At 38.4% G+C, this 13904-nt stretch overlaps 1 protein-coding gene across 6 annotated transcripts in view; it reads left to right on the forward strand.

Moving 5' to 3' along the window:
- The window catches only part of Potec (POTE ankyrin domain family, member C), a 167481-nt gene that overhangs the window by 90702 nt on the left and 62875 nt on the right, over positions 1–13904 (forward strand). For all 6 annotated transcript variants that reach the window (XR_015640926.1, XR_015640927.1, NM_001446960.1 and 3 more), the window contains 1 exon segment: positions 7847–7908. Coding sequence is in view for 4 of the 6 variants with exons in the window: in NM_001446960.1 (NP_001433889.1) it covers positions 7847–7908 (62 nt within the window). In the remaining 2 variants the exon portion in view is untranslated.

The raw sequence follows: 13904 nt of genomic DNA on the forward strand, positions 1-13904 counted from the left end.
GATACAGTAACCTGGGCTGGCATTTGTGTTCTCTTAGGGTCTGTATGACATCAGTCCAGGATCTTCTGGCCTTCATAGTTTCTGGCGAGAAGTCTGGTGTGATTCTGATAGGTCTCCCTTTATATGTTACTTGACCTTTTTCCCTTACTGCTTTTAATATTCTTTCTTTATTTTGTGCGTTTGGTGTTTTGACAATTATGTGACGGGAGGTGTTTCTTTTCTGGTCCAATCTATTTGGAGTTCTGTAGGCTTCTTGTATGCCTATGGGTATCTCTTTTTTTAGGTTAGGGAAGTTTTCTTCTATGATTTTGTTGAAGATATTTACTGGTCCTTTGAGCTGGGAGTCTTCACTCTCTTCTATACCTATTATCCTTAGGTTTGATCTTCTCATTGAGTCCTGGATTTCCTGTATGTTTTGGACCAGTAGCTTTTTCTGCTTGACATTATCTTTGACAGTTGAGTCAATGATTTCTATGGAATCTTCTGCTCCTGAGATTCTCTCTTCCATCTCTTGTATTCTGTTGGTGAAGCTTGTATCTACAGCTCCTTGTCTCTTCTTTTGGTTTTCTATATCCAGGGTTGTTTCCATGTGTTCTTTCTTGATTGCTTCTATTTCCATTTTTAATTCCTTCAACTGTTTGATTGTGTTTTCCTGGAATTCTTTCAGGGACTTTTGCGATTCCTCTCTGTAGGCTTCTACTTGTTTATTAATGTTTTCCTGTGTTTCCCTAAGTGTGTTCATGTCTTTCTTGAAGTCCTCCAGCATCATGATCAAATATGATTTTGAAACTAGATCTTGCTTTTCTGGTGTGTTTGGATATTCCATGTTTGTTTTGGTGGGAGAATTGGGCTCCGAGGATGGCATGCAGTCTTGGTTTCTGTTGCTTGGGTTCCTGCGCTTGCCTCTCGCCATCAGATTATCTCTAGTGTTACTTTGTTCTGCTATTTCTGACAGTGGCTAGACTGACCTATAAGCCTGTGTGTCAGGAGTGCTGTAGACCTGTTTTCCTCTCTTTCAGTCAGTTATGGGGACAGTGTGTTCTGCTTTCGGGCGTGTAGTTTTTCCTCTCTACAGGTCTTCAGCTGTTCCTGTGGGCCTGTGTCTTGAGTTCACCAGGCAGCTTTCTTGCAGCAGAAAATTTGGTCTTACCTGTGGTCCCGAGGCTCAGGTATGCTCGTGGCGTGCTGCCCAGGGGCTCTCTGCAGCAGCAGCAACCAGGAAGACCTGTGCCGCCCCTTCCGGGAGCTTCAGTGCACCAGGGTTCCAGATGGTCTTTGGCTTTTTCCTCTGGCGTCCGAGATGTGTGTGCAGGGAGCAGTCTCTTCTGGTTTCCCAGGCTTGTCTGCCTCTCTGAAGGTTTAGCTCTCCCTCCCACGGGATTTGGGTGCAGAGAACTGTTTATCCGGTCTGTTTCTTTCAGGTTCCGGCGGTGTCTCAGGCGCAGAAGTCCTGCCCCTCCTGGGCCCTCCCCCACGGGAGCCCAGAGGCCTTATACAGTTTCCTCTTGGGCCAGGGATGTGGGCAGGGGTGAGCAGTGTTGGTGGTCTCTTCCGCTCTGCAGCCTGAGGAGTGCCCTGAAGTTCTCTTTCTTTGTTGTGTCTTTGTGTGGTTTAGGTATAAGAGTAATTGTGGCTTCGTAGAAGGAATTCGGTAGGGCTCCATCTGTTTCAATTTTGTGGAATAGTTTGGATAATATTGGTATGAGGTCTTCTATGAAGGTTTGATAGAATTCTGCACTAAACCCGTCTGGACCTGGGCTCTTTTTGGTTGGGAGACCTTTAATGACTGCTTCTATTTCCTTAGGAGTTATGGGGTTGTTTAACTGGTTTATCTGTTCCTGATTTAACTTCGATACCTGGTATCTGTCTAGGAAATTTTCCATTTCCTGAAGATTTTCAAATTTTGTTGAATATAGGTTTTTATAGTAAGATCTGATGATTTTTTGAATTTCCTCTGAATCTGTAGTTATGTCTCCCCTTTCATTTCTGATTTTGTTAATTTGGACGCACTCTCTGTGTCCTCTCGTTAGTCTGGCTAAGGGTTTATCTATCTTGTTGATTTTCTCAAAGAACCAACTTTTGGTTCTGTTGATTCTTTCTATGGTCCTTTTTGTTTCTACTTGGTTGATTTCAGCTCTGAGTTTGATTATTTCCTGCCTTCTGCTCCTCCTGGGTGTATTTGCTTCTTTTTGTTCTAGAGCTTTTAGGTGTGCTGTCAAGCTGCTGACATATGCTCTTTCCTGTTTCTCTCTGCAGGCACTCAGCGCTATGAGTTTTCCTCTTAGCACAGCTTTCATTGTGTCCCATAAGTTTGAGTATGTTGTATCTTCAATTTCATTAAATTCTAAAAAGTTTTTAATTTCTTTCTTTATTTCTTCCTTGACCAGGTTATCATTGAGTAGAGCATTGTTCAATTTCCACGTATATGTGGGCATTCTTCCCTTATTGTTATTGAAGACCAGTTTTAGGCCGTGGTGGTCCGATAGCACGCATGGGATTATTTCTATCTTTTTGTACCTGTTGAGGCCCGTTTTTTGACCGATTATATGGTCAATTTTGGAGAAAGTACCATGAGGAGCTGAGAAGAAGGTATATCCTTTTGCTTTAGGATAGAATGTTCTATAAATATCCGTTAAGTCCATTTGGCTCATGACTTCTCTTAGTCTGTCGACATCACTGTTTAATTTCTGTTTCCATGATCTGTCCACTGATGAGAGTGGGGTGTTGAAATCTCCCACTATTATTGTGTGAGGTGCAATGTGTGTTTTGAGCTTTAGTAAGGTTTCTTTTACGTATGTAGGTGCCCTTGTATTTGGGGCATAGATATTTAGGATTGAGAGTTCATCTTGGTGGATTTTTCCTTTGATGAATATGAAGTGTCCTTCCTTATCTTTTTTGATGACTTTTAGTTGGAAATTGATTTTATTTGATATTAGAATGGCTACTCCAGCTTGCTTCTTCTGACCATTTGCTTGGAAAGTTGTTTTCCAGCCTTTCACTCTGAGGTAGTGTCTGTCTTTGTCTCTGAGGTGTGTTTCCTGTAGGCAGCAGAATGCAGGGTCCTCGTTGCGTATCCAGTTTGTTAATCTATGTCTTTTTATTGGGGAGTTGAGGCCATTGATATTGAGAGATGTTAAGGAATAGTGATTATTGCTTCCCGTTATATTCATATTTGGATGTGAGGTTATGTTTGTGTGCTTTCATTCTCTTTGTTTTGTTGCCAAGACGATTAGTTTCTTGCTTCTTCTAGGGTATAGCTTGCCTCCTTATGTTGGGCTTTACCATTTATTATCCTTTGTAGTGCTGGATTTGTAGAAAGATATTGTGTAAATTTGGTTTTGTCATGGAATATCTTGGTTTCTCCATCAATGTTAATTGAGAGTTTTGCTGGATACAGTAACCTGGGCTGGCATTTGTGTTCTCTTAGGGTCTGTATAACATCAGTCCAGGATCTTCTGGCCTTCATAGTTTCTGGCGAGAAGTCTGGTGTGATTCTGATAGGTCTCCCTTTATATGTTACTTGACCTTTTTCCCTTACTGCTTTTAATATTCTTTCTTTATTTTGTGCGTTTGGTGTTTTGACAATTATGTGACGGGAGGTGTTTCTTTTCTGGTCCAATCTATTTGGAGTTCTGTAGGCTTCTTGTATGTCTATGGGTATCTCTTTTTTTAGGTTAGGGAAGTTTTCTTCTATGATTTTGTTGAAGATATTTACTGGTCCTTTGAGCTGGGAGTCTTCACTCTCTTCTATACCTATTATCCTTAGGTTTGATCTTCTCATTGAGTCCTGGATTTCCTGTATGTTTTGGACCAGTAGCTTTTTCCGCTTTACATTATCTTTGACAGTTGAGTCAATGATTTCTATGGAATCTTCTGCTCCTGAGATTCTCTCTTCCATCTCTTGTATTCTGTTGGTGAAGTTTGTATCTACAGCTCCTTGTCTCTTCTTTTGGTTTTCTATATCCAGGGTTGTTTCCATGTGTTCTTTCTTGATTGCTTCTATTTCCATTTTTAATTCCTTCAACTGTTTGATTGTGTTTTCCTGGAATTCTTTCAGGGATTTTTGCGATTCCTCTCTGTAGGCTTTTACTTGTTTATTAATGTTTTCCTGTGCTTCCTTAAGTGTGTTCATGTCTTTCTTGAAGTCCTCCAGCATCATGATCAAATATGATTTTGAAACTAGATCTTGCTTTTCTGGTGTGTTTGGATATTCCATGTTTGTTTTGGTGGGAGAATTGGGCTCCGATGATGGCATGTAGTCTTGGTTTCTGTTGCTTGGGTTCCTGCGCTTGCCTCTCGCCATCAGATTATCTCTAGTGTTACTTTGTTCTGCTATTTCTGACAGTGGCTAGACTGTCCTATAAGCCTGTGTGTCAGGAGTGCTGTAGACCTGTTTTCCTCTCTTTCAGTCAGTTATGGGGACAGAGTGTTCTGCTTTCGGGCGTGTAGTATTTCCTCTCTACAGGTCTTCAGCTGTTCCTGTGGGCCTGTGTCTTGAGTTCACCAGGCAGCTTTCTTGCAGCAGAAAATTTGGTCTTACCTGTGGTCCCGAGGCTCAGGTTTGCTCGTGGGTTGCTGCCCAGGGGCTCTCTGCAGCGGCAGCAACCAGGAAGACCTGTGCCGCCCCTTCCGGGAGCTTCAGTGCACCAGGGTTCCAGATGGTCTTTGGCTTTTTCCTCTGGCGTCCGAGATGTGTGTGCAGGGAGCAGTCTCTTCTGGTTTCCCAGGCTTGTCTGCCTCTCTGAAGGTTTAGCTCTCCCTCCCACGGGATTTGGGTGCAGAGAACTGTTTATCCGGTCTGTTTCTTTCAGGGTCCGGCGGTGTCTCTGGCAGGGGTCCTGCTGCTCCTGGGCCCTCCCCCACGGGAGCCCAGAGGCCTTATACAGTTTCCTCTTGGGCCAGGGATGTGGGCAGGGGTGAGCAGTGTTGGTGGTCTCTTCCGCTCTGCAGCCTCAGGAGTGCCCACCTGACCAGGCGGTTGGGTCTCTCTCTCACCGGGTCTGGGATGAACCTTGAATTCTAAATCTCTCTAATACTTTTAACATGAAGGGGTGTTTATATTGTGAAAGGCTTTTTCACCATGTAATGAGATGACCATGTGTTTTTTTCTTTGTTTGTTCATTTCATAGATTACATTGATTTATTTCCTCATATTGAACTATTCCTGCATTTTTGTGATGAAGCCTTACGTGATCATGGTGAATGATTGTTTTGATGTATTCTTGGATTTGGTTTGTGAGAAATTTGAGTATTTTTGCATCGATACTCATGAGAGAAATTGGTCTGAAGTTCTCTTTCTTTGTTGGGTCTTTCTGTGGTTTAGGTATCAGTGTAACTGTGGCTTCATAGAAATAATTGGGTAGTGTTTCTTCTGTTTTTATTTTGTGGAGTACTTTCAGATATATTGGTATTAGATCTTCTTTGAAAGTCTAATAGAATTCTACACTGGCTCTGGGCTTTTTTGTGTGTGGGGGAATTTTAATAACTGCTTCTATTTCCTTAGGGGTTATACGACAGTTTAGATGGTTTATCTGAACTTGATTTAACTTTGGTTCCTGGTATTTGTCTAGAAAATGATACATTTCATCTAGATTTTCCAGTTTTGTTAAGTATAGACTTTTGTAGTAGGCTCTGATGATTTTTAAAATTTCCTCAGTTTCGTTTGTAATGTCAACCCTTCTCCTTTCTGATTTTATTAATTTGGATACTGTCTCTGTATCCTCTAGTTACTTTGGCTAAGGATTTATCTATCTTGATTTTCTCAAAGAAAAAGCTCCCAATTTTGGCAATTCTCTTTGTTTCAACTTTGTTGATTTCAGTCCTGAGTTTGATTATTTCCTGCTGTCTACTCCCTTTGGTGTAACTGTTTCTTTTTGTTCTAGAGCTTTTAGGTATGCTGTCAAACTGCTAAGGTATGCTCTCTCCAGTTTCTTTTTGGAGGCAGTCAGAGCTATGAGTTTTCCTCTTAGCACTTCTTTCATTTTGTCCCATAAGTTTGGGTATGTTGTGCTTTCATTTTCATTAATTTCTAAAAAGTCTTTAATTTCTTTATCTCTTCCTTGAGCAAGTTATTGAGTAGAGCATTGTTCAACTTCCATGTGTATGTGGGCTTTCTGTCGGTATATAGTTATTAAAGACCAGCCATGGTGATCTGATAAGTTGTATGATATTATTTTAATCTTCTTGTATTTGCTGAGGCCTGTTTTGTGACTGATTATATGATCAATTTTGGAGAAAGAACCATGAGGTGCTGAGAGGAAGGTATATTCTTTTCTTTTAGGATGAAATGTTATATAAATATTTGTTAAATCCATTTGGTTCATACTTCTGTTAGTTTCTCTATGTTTCTGTTTAGTTTCTGTTTCCATGATCTGTCCATCAATAAGAGTGGGGTGTTGAAATCCCCCACTATTGTTGTGTGAGATGCAATGTGTGCTTCGAGATTTAGTAAGATTTCTGTTATGAATTGATGAATATGAAATTTTCTTCCTTATCTTTTTTGATAACTTTTAGTTGAAAGTTGATTTTATTCCATATTAGAATGGCTACTTCAGCTTGTTTATTCGGACCATTTGCTTAGAAAGTTGTTTTCTAGGCTTTTACTCTGAGGCAGTTTTCTTCTATAATTTTGTTGAAGATGTTTGCTGACCCTTTAAGTTGGAATTTTCACTCTCTTCTATACTTAGTATTCTTAGGTTTCGTCTTTTTATTGTTTATTTTATTTCTTGAATATTTTGAGTTAGGAACTTTTTGAGTTTTTTATTTTCTTTGACTCTTGTGTCAGCATCTTCTATGGTATCTTCTATGCCTAAGATTCTCTTTTCTATCTCTTGTATTCTATTGGTAATGCTTGAGTCTGTGACTCCTGCTGTCTTTTCTAGGTTTTCCATATTCAGTGTTGTTTCCTTTTGTGTCTTCCTTAATGTTTCTATTTCCATTATCAAATCCTGGATGGTTTTGTTCAATTCATTCACCTGTTTGTGTTTTCCTGTGTTTCTTTAAGAGATTTTTGTGTTTCCTCTTAAGTCTTTCCACTTTTTTATTTTACCTTTGTTCTCTTGTATTTCTTTAAGGGAGTTACATATATCCCTCTTAAAGTCCTCTATCATCTTCATGAGTTGAGATTTTAGATCTCAATACTTTTTTTTAGGTGTGTTGGGTCTTGCTTTTGTGGGGAACTAGGTTCTGATGTTTTCAAGTAGTATTATTTTCTGTTGCTTATGTTCTTACCCTTGTCTCCGGTCATCTGGTTGTCTCTGGTGTTAACTGGCTTTGCTGTCTCTGCTGGATCCTTTGTCCCTCCTAAGAGCCTGTCCCTCCTGTGATCCTGTGATCCTTTGATCTTGTGATCCTCCGATGTGTCAGAATATCTGGGGCTCAAGATGCATCTGAGTGTGAACTGAGTGGATTGGGATCCAGAGTTACCCTCCACTATGGGTACAGGTTCAACCTGGAGCAGTGTGGGTCTCTGACTTCTGCTACTTCCCAACATGTCAAGATAACTTGAGTCTCTGCATGTGTTCCCACCATGATGCACTCTCATTCCTTTGTATCTATAAGGCATAATCAACCTCCATTCTATCAGTTGCTTTGTTTGCAGCATTTTATTACAAGAACATAGAAGTAACTAATACATTGTATCCTACCTTTATTCACCACTATTTCTTTGTAATTTTCGTATCTAAATAAAAGCTTAATAAAAATATGCTCAAGTCCACAGTTCTGAAGACTATACCAACACGCCATGATACTGCCTGAAACTCTTTTAATAATTTAGTGTGTCTGGCATGGTTTCATACCAATACTAAAGTAATGATTACATATACCACTTTTTTGTATATGGCAGGAGGACAATACTTTTGGAGTATGAATATAACCTGATACAAAGCTTAAGAGAGAGAAATCAAGGTAAGATCTCTTGGCAATTATATTATAGAAATAATGTCAGAGTAAGGAAGTTCTAACTCTAGAAGTTTTCAAAACCAACTATAAGTTGCCTTTATTTTATCTTTCTAGCTTAGAGTTCAGACTTATGAGGAAATTAGTTATATTAAAATTTCAATTTGAAATGGTATTGTTTGAGTAGAAAAGTGGACTAATTTTGGCAGTTAAAATATTATATGTCCTTGTATGTATAAAAAAGATTATCAAAATTAGTATATTATAGTAACCATCACATTGCAGCAAATTGAGTAGGGTATAAAATGAGTTTTAATTCTTTTTTTTTTTTTTTGGTTCTTTTTTTCGGAGCTGGGGACCGAACCCAGGGCCTTGCCCTTCCTAGGCAAGTGCTCTGCCACTGAGCCAACTCCCCAACCCCGAGTTTTAATTCTTGATAAGAATATATTCAATCACATAGTTGAGTATCATTTACTTAGTAGTATGTGTCACTAAACATGAATAGTGTTAAAGCATCCTGTTGTTTTCTTTCCTGTTTTTTTAGCCAAAAATCTTGACTTTCTGTGTTTTCAAACTAGACTATAGAACTCATTTACTATTTCTGTGGTTTTGTATAATTTTCATACTCATGGATATACTGTGTTTTTTCAAATATATTCCTATTTTCTTCCACTCTAATTCCTCATGTATAACATCCATAATTTCCCCTTTCCAGTTTCAGGTGTGTCCTTTTCCTCTTTTCAATATCCAATGAGTCCATTTAGTGATGCTGTACATGCATATGTGTGGTGCCATCTACAAGAATGGGTAGCTTCTCAGAGCCAACATTCCTGAGGAAAACTGACCCTTCAATCCAAAAGAGGCCATAAATGCCAATAGCTTTTCAGATAGAAGTGGAACCTGCATAGGATCAAGTCTGTGATTTTTAAATGTCTCCACTTTAGGAAATGACTGCCTCTTGTGATAATACACAGAAATACTAGACTGACTAAAATATATTACATTAAAACACCATTAATTCTGCCAGTGGACTGAATCCAGAGTCCCATTCTAGGTAAGTACTGTAATCCACTAGCTATTCAAAGAAATTCCATTAATATCAAGAATGATACAGAGCTGTCTATTATCCCCACACAGTTTCAAGTAGTGCTTGAAGAACTAGTAAGTATAATACAACAATAAAAAGAAATTAAAGGGATATAAGTAGTAAAAGAAAAAGTTAAATTGTTCCTATGTGAAGATGACATATTATACATAAGAGGTCCCCATAATTCCACCAGAAAGCTTCTAGAAATTATCCACAATTTCAGAAAAGTGGCAGGATACAAAAATCAACTTACAAAAACCAATAGCATTTCTATATGAGAACAACAAAACGTTCTGAGAAAGAAAGCATGGAATCACTCTCACTCACAGTAACCTCAAAAATCTGAAGTATCTACGAATAAACCCAAATAAGAAAGTACAGGACTTTTCCAGTGAAACTTTAAATCTTCGAAGAAAGAGTTTGAGGTAGAAACTAAAAAATGGAAAGCCATCTTATGCTAATGGTTTGTTTGATAGAATTAGTATTGTGAAGTTGACCCTCAACCAAAAATAATATGCAGATTCTATGCAACCCCAATAAAATTCCCATCTCATTCTTTCCAGAAAAAAAACTCTAACATTCATATTGAACCACAAAAGACCCAGACAGCAAAAGTAATCCTGATTCAAGCCTTTTTTCCCATTTAGGATAATGCTGCCTTTTTCATTAAAGGATAATGTGGGTTTAGGTAGAGTAGAATGGACCAAGTCACATATAAGGGAAAACCAACTAAAATAACAACAGCTGATGTCTCACTGGAAACTTTAATAGCTAGATGAGTCTTGAGAAGTATACTCCAAGATCTAAAAGACCATGGATGCCAACAGATTACTGAACCCAGTCAAAAAATTTGCCACAGTTAAAGGAGAATGAGAAATTTCCCATGATGAAAACAGACTAAAATAATACATGCCCATCAAATCATCTTTATACAGAAGGTTGGAAACAATATTTCAGACTTAAGAGTGGACATAGCTGTGAGAATATAGAAAATTAAACCGAAATCCCGTTGAGGAGAGGGCTGGACCCTCAGAAGTGCGAACACTCCTGAGAACTCAAAGGAGACTACTCTCTTCCCATATTCCCAAACCAAGAGGAAGTCACCTAGTGCCATCTGTGCCCTTTGAGCACAGGTTACCTAGGAACAGTCAGGGGCAGGGCCCTTCAGGTTTCTGCCTTCAACAAGAGCTGAGAGCCAGTTGCCAGGAGCACCTACACACTTGAGAGCAGAGCTCCCTGTTCCCATATCCGGCTGAGCAAAAACAGTTCTACAGGAGTGCTGACACACAGGCCTACAGGAGGGTCAAGCCACTGTCAGAGACAGCAAGACTAGCTAACACCAGATACAACCTGATGGCAAGAGGCAAGCAGAGGAAACTAAGCAAAAGAAACCAAGACTGTTTGGCATCATCAGAGCCCAGTTCTCCCACCAAAGCAAATAATGGATATCCAAACATACCAGAAAAGCAAGAATTAGACTTAAAATCACATTTTCTGATGATGATGGAGGACTTTAAGAAGGACATAAATAACCCCTTAAAGAAATACAGGACAACACAAGTGAACAAGTAGAAGCTCTTAGAGAGGAAAAGCAAAACTCCATTAAAGAATTACAGAAAAACATAACCAAACAGGTGAAGGAATTGAACAAAACCATCCAGGATTTTAAAATGGAAATAGAAAAAATAAAGGAATCACAGAAGGAAACAACTCTGGAGATAGAAAACCTAGGAAAGAGATCAGGAGTCATAGATGCAAGCATCACCAACAGAATGTGAGAGATAGAAGAGAGAACTCAGGGGCAGAAGATACCATAGAAAACATCAACACAACCATCAAAGATAATGTAAAACGCAAAAAGCTCCTAGCCCAAAACACCCAGGAAATTCAGGACATAATGAGAAGATCAAACCTATAATTAATAGGTATAGAAGAGAGTGAAGACTCCCAACTTAAATGGCCAGTAAATATCTTCAACGAAATTATAGAAGAAAACTTCCCTAACCTAAAGAAAGAGATGCCCATAAACATACAAGAAGCCTACAGAACACAAAACAGATGGGACCAGAAAAGAAATTTCTCCTGTCACATAACAATTAAAACAACAAAGGCACAGAACAAAGATAACAAACTGAAAGGAGTAAGGGGAAAAGGTCAAGTAATATATAAAGGCAGATCTATCAGAATACATCAGACTTCTCTCCAGAGACTATGAAAGCCAGAATATCCTGGGCAGATGTCATACAGACCCTAAGAGAACACAAATGCCAGTCTAAGCTACTATATCCAGCAAACTCTCAACTACCATAGATAGAAAAACCAAGATATTTCATGACAAAATCAAATTTAGACAATATCGTTCCACTAATCCAGCACTGCAGAACATAATAGAAGGAAAACTCCAACCCAAGGAGGGAAACTAAACCTAAGAAAAGGCAAGAAAGTAATTTCCTTGCAATGAAATCAAAAGAAGAGAGACTCACAAACATAATTCTACCTCTAACAATGAAAATAACAAGAAGCATCAATCACTATTGCTTAATATCTCTGAACATCAATGACTCAATTCCCCAACAAAAAGTCATAGTCTAACTGGATACATAAAGAGGACCCAGCATTTTGCTGCATACAGGGAACACATCTCAGTGACAAAGACAATCACTACCTCAGAATACAAGGCTGGAAAACAACTTTCCAAGCAAGTGGTCTGAAGAAACAAGATGGAGTAGCCATTCTAATATTGAATAAAATAGACATTCAACCAAAGTCATCAAAAAGAATAAGGAATGACACTTCATATTCATCAAAGGAAAAACCAACCAAGATGAACTCTCAATCCTAAATATCTACGCTCCAAATGCAAGGGCACCTACATTCATAAAAGAAACCTTACTAAAGCTCAAATCACCCATTGCACATCACACAATCATAGTAGGAGATTTCAACACCCCACTCTCATCAATGGACAGATCATGGAAACAAATTAAATGGAGGCATAGAGAAACTAAAAGAAGTTGTGTACCAAATGGACTTAACAGATATTTATAGAACATTTCACCCTAAAACAAAAGAATATATGTTCTTCTCAGCACCTCATGGCACTTTCTCCAAAACTGACCATATAATTGGTCACAAAATAGGCCTCAACAGATATGAGAAGATAGAAAGAGTCCCATGCAACCTATCAGACCATGGACTAAGGCTGGTCTTCAATAATAAAAAAAAATGACAGAAACCCCACATATATATGAAAGCTAAACAACGCTCTACTCAATGATAACTTGGTCAAGGAAGAAATAAAGAAATTAAAGACTTTTTAGAATTTAATGAAAATGAAGGCACAACATACCTAAACTTATGGGACACAATGAAAGCAGTGCTAAGAGGAAAACTCATAGCTCTGAACGCCTGCAAAAGAAACAGGAGAGAGCATACATTAGCAGCTTGACAGCACACCTAAAAGCTCTAAAAAAGAAAAAGAAACAGATACACCCAAGAGGAGTAGAAGGCAGGAAATAATCAAACTCAGGGCTGAAATCATCCAAGTAGAAGCAAAAAGAACTATACAAAGAATCAACAAAACCAGGAGCTGGTTCTTTGAGAAAATCAACAAGATAGATAAACCCTTAACCAGACTAACCAGAGGGTATAAAGGGTGTATCCAAATTAACAAAATCAGAAATGAAAAGGGAGATATACCAACAGAATCTTAGGAAATTAAAAAAATCATCAGATACTACTACAAAGCCTATATTCAACAAAACTGGAAAATCTGGAGGAAATGGAAAATTTTATAGTCAAATACCACGTACCAAAGTTAAATCAGGAACAGATAAACCATCTAAACAGCCCCATAACTCCTAAAGCAATAGAAGCAGTGATTAATAGTCTCCCAACCAAAAAACAGCCCAGGACCAGATGGGTTTAGTGCAGAATTCTATCAGATCTTTACCGAAGTCCTCAAACCAATACTGTCCAAACTATTCCACAAAATAGAAACAGATTGAGGACTACTAAATTCCTTCTATGAAGCAACAATTATGCTTGTGGCTAAACCACACAAAGACCCAAGAAAGAAACCAACTTCAGACCAATTTCCCTTATGAATATTGACACAAAATTACTCAATAAAATTTTTGCAAACTGAATCCAAGAACCCATGAAAATGATCATCCATCATGATCAAGTAGGCTTCATCCCAGTGATGAAGGCATGGTTCAATTTACAGAAATTCATCAATATAATCCACTATATAAACAAACTTAAAGAAAAAAACCACATGACCATTTCATTCGATGCTGTGAAAGCATTTGAGAAAATTCAACACCCCTTCATGATAAAAGTCCTGGAAAGATCAGGAATTCAAGTCCCATACCTAAACATAGTAAAAGCCATATACATCAAACCAGTAGCCAGTATTAAATTAAATGGAGAGAAACTTGAATCAATCTCACTAAAATCAGGGATTAGACAAGGCTGTTCACTCTCTCCCTACTTATTCAATATAGTACTCAATGTCCTAGCCAGAGCAATCAGACAACGAAGGGAGGGATACAAATTGGAAAGGAAGAAGTCAAAATATCACTATTTGTAGATGGTATGATAGTATAATTAAGTGACTCCAAAAATTCCACCAGAGAACTAAGAAGCCTGATAAACATCTTTGGCAAAGTGGCTGGGTATAAAAATAAATCAGTAGCCTTTCTCTACTCAAAGGATAAACAGGCTGAGAAAGAAATTGGTGAAATGACACCCTTCACATTAGTCCCAAATAATATAAAATACCTTGGTGTGACTTTAACCAAGCAAATGAAAGGTTTGTATGACAAGAACTTCAATGCTTTGAAGAAAGAAATTGAAGAAGATCTCAGAAGATGGAAAGACCTCCCATGCTCATGGATTGCCAGAATTAATATAG

Source organism: Rattus norvegicus, chromosome 17, assembly GCF_021556685.1.
Source record: "Rattus norvegicus strain SHRSP/BbbUtx chromosome 17, alternate assembly SHRSP_T2T, whole genome shotgun sequence".
Classification (NCBI taxonomy): domain Eukaryota; kingdom Metazoa; phylum Chordata; class Mammalia; order Rodentia; family Muridae; genus Rattus; species Rattus norvegicus.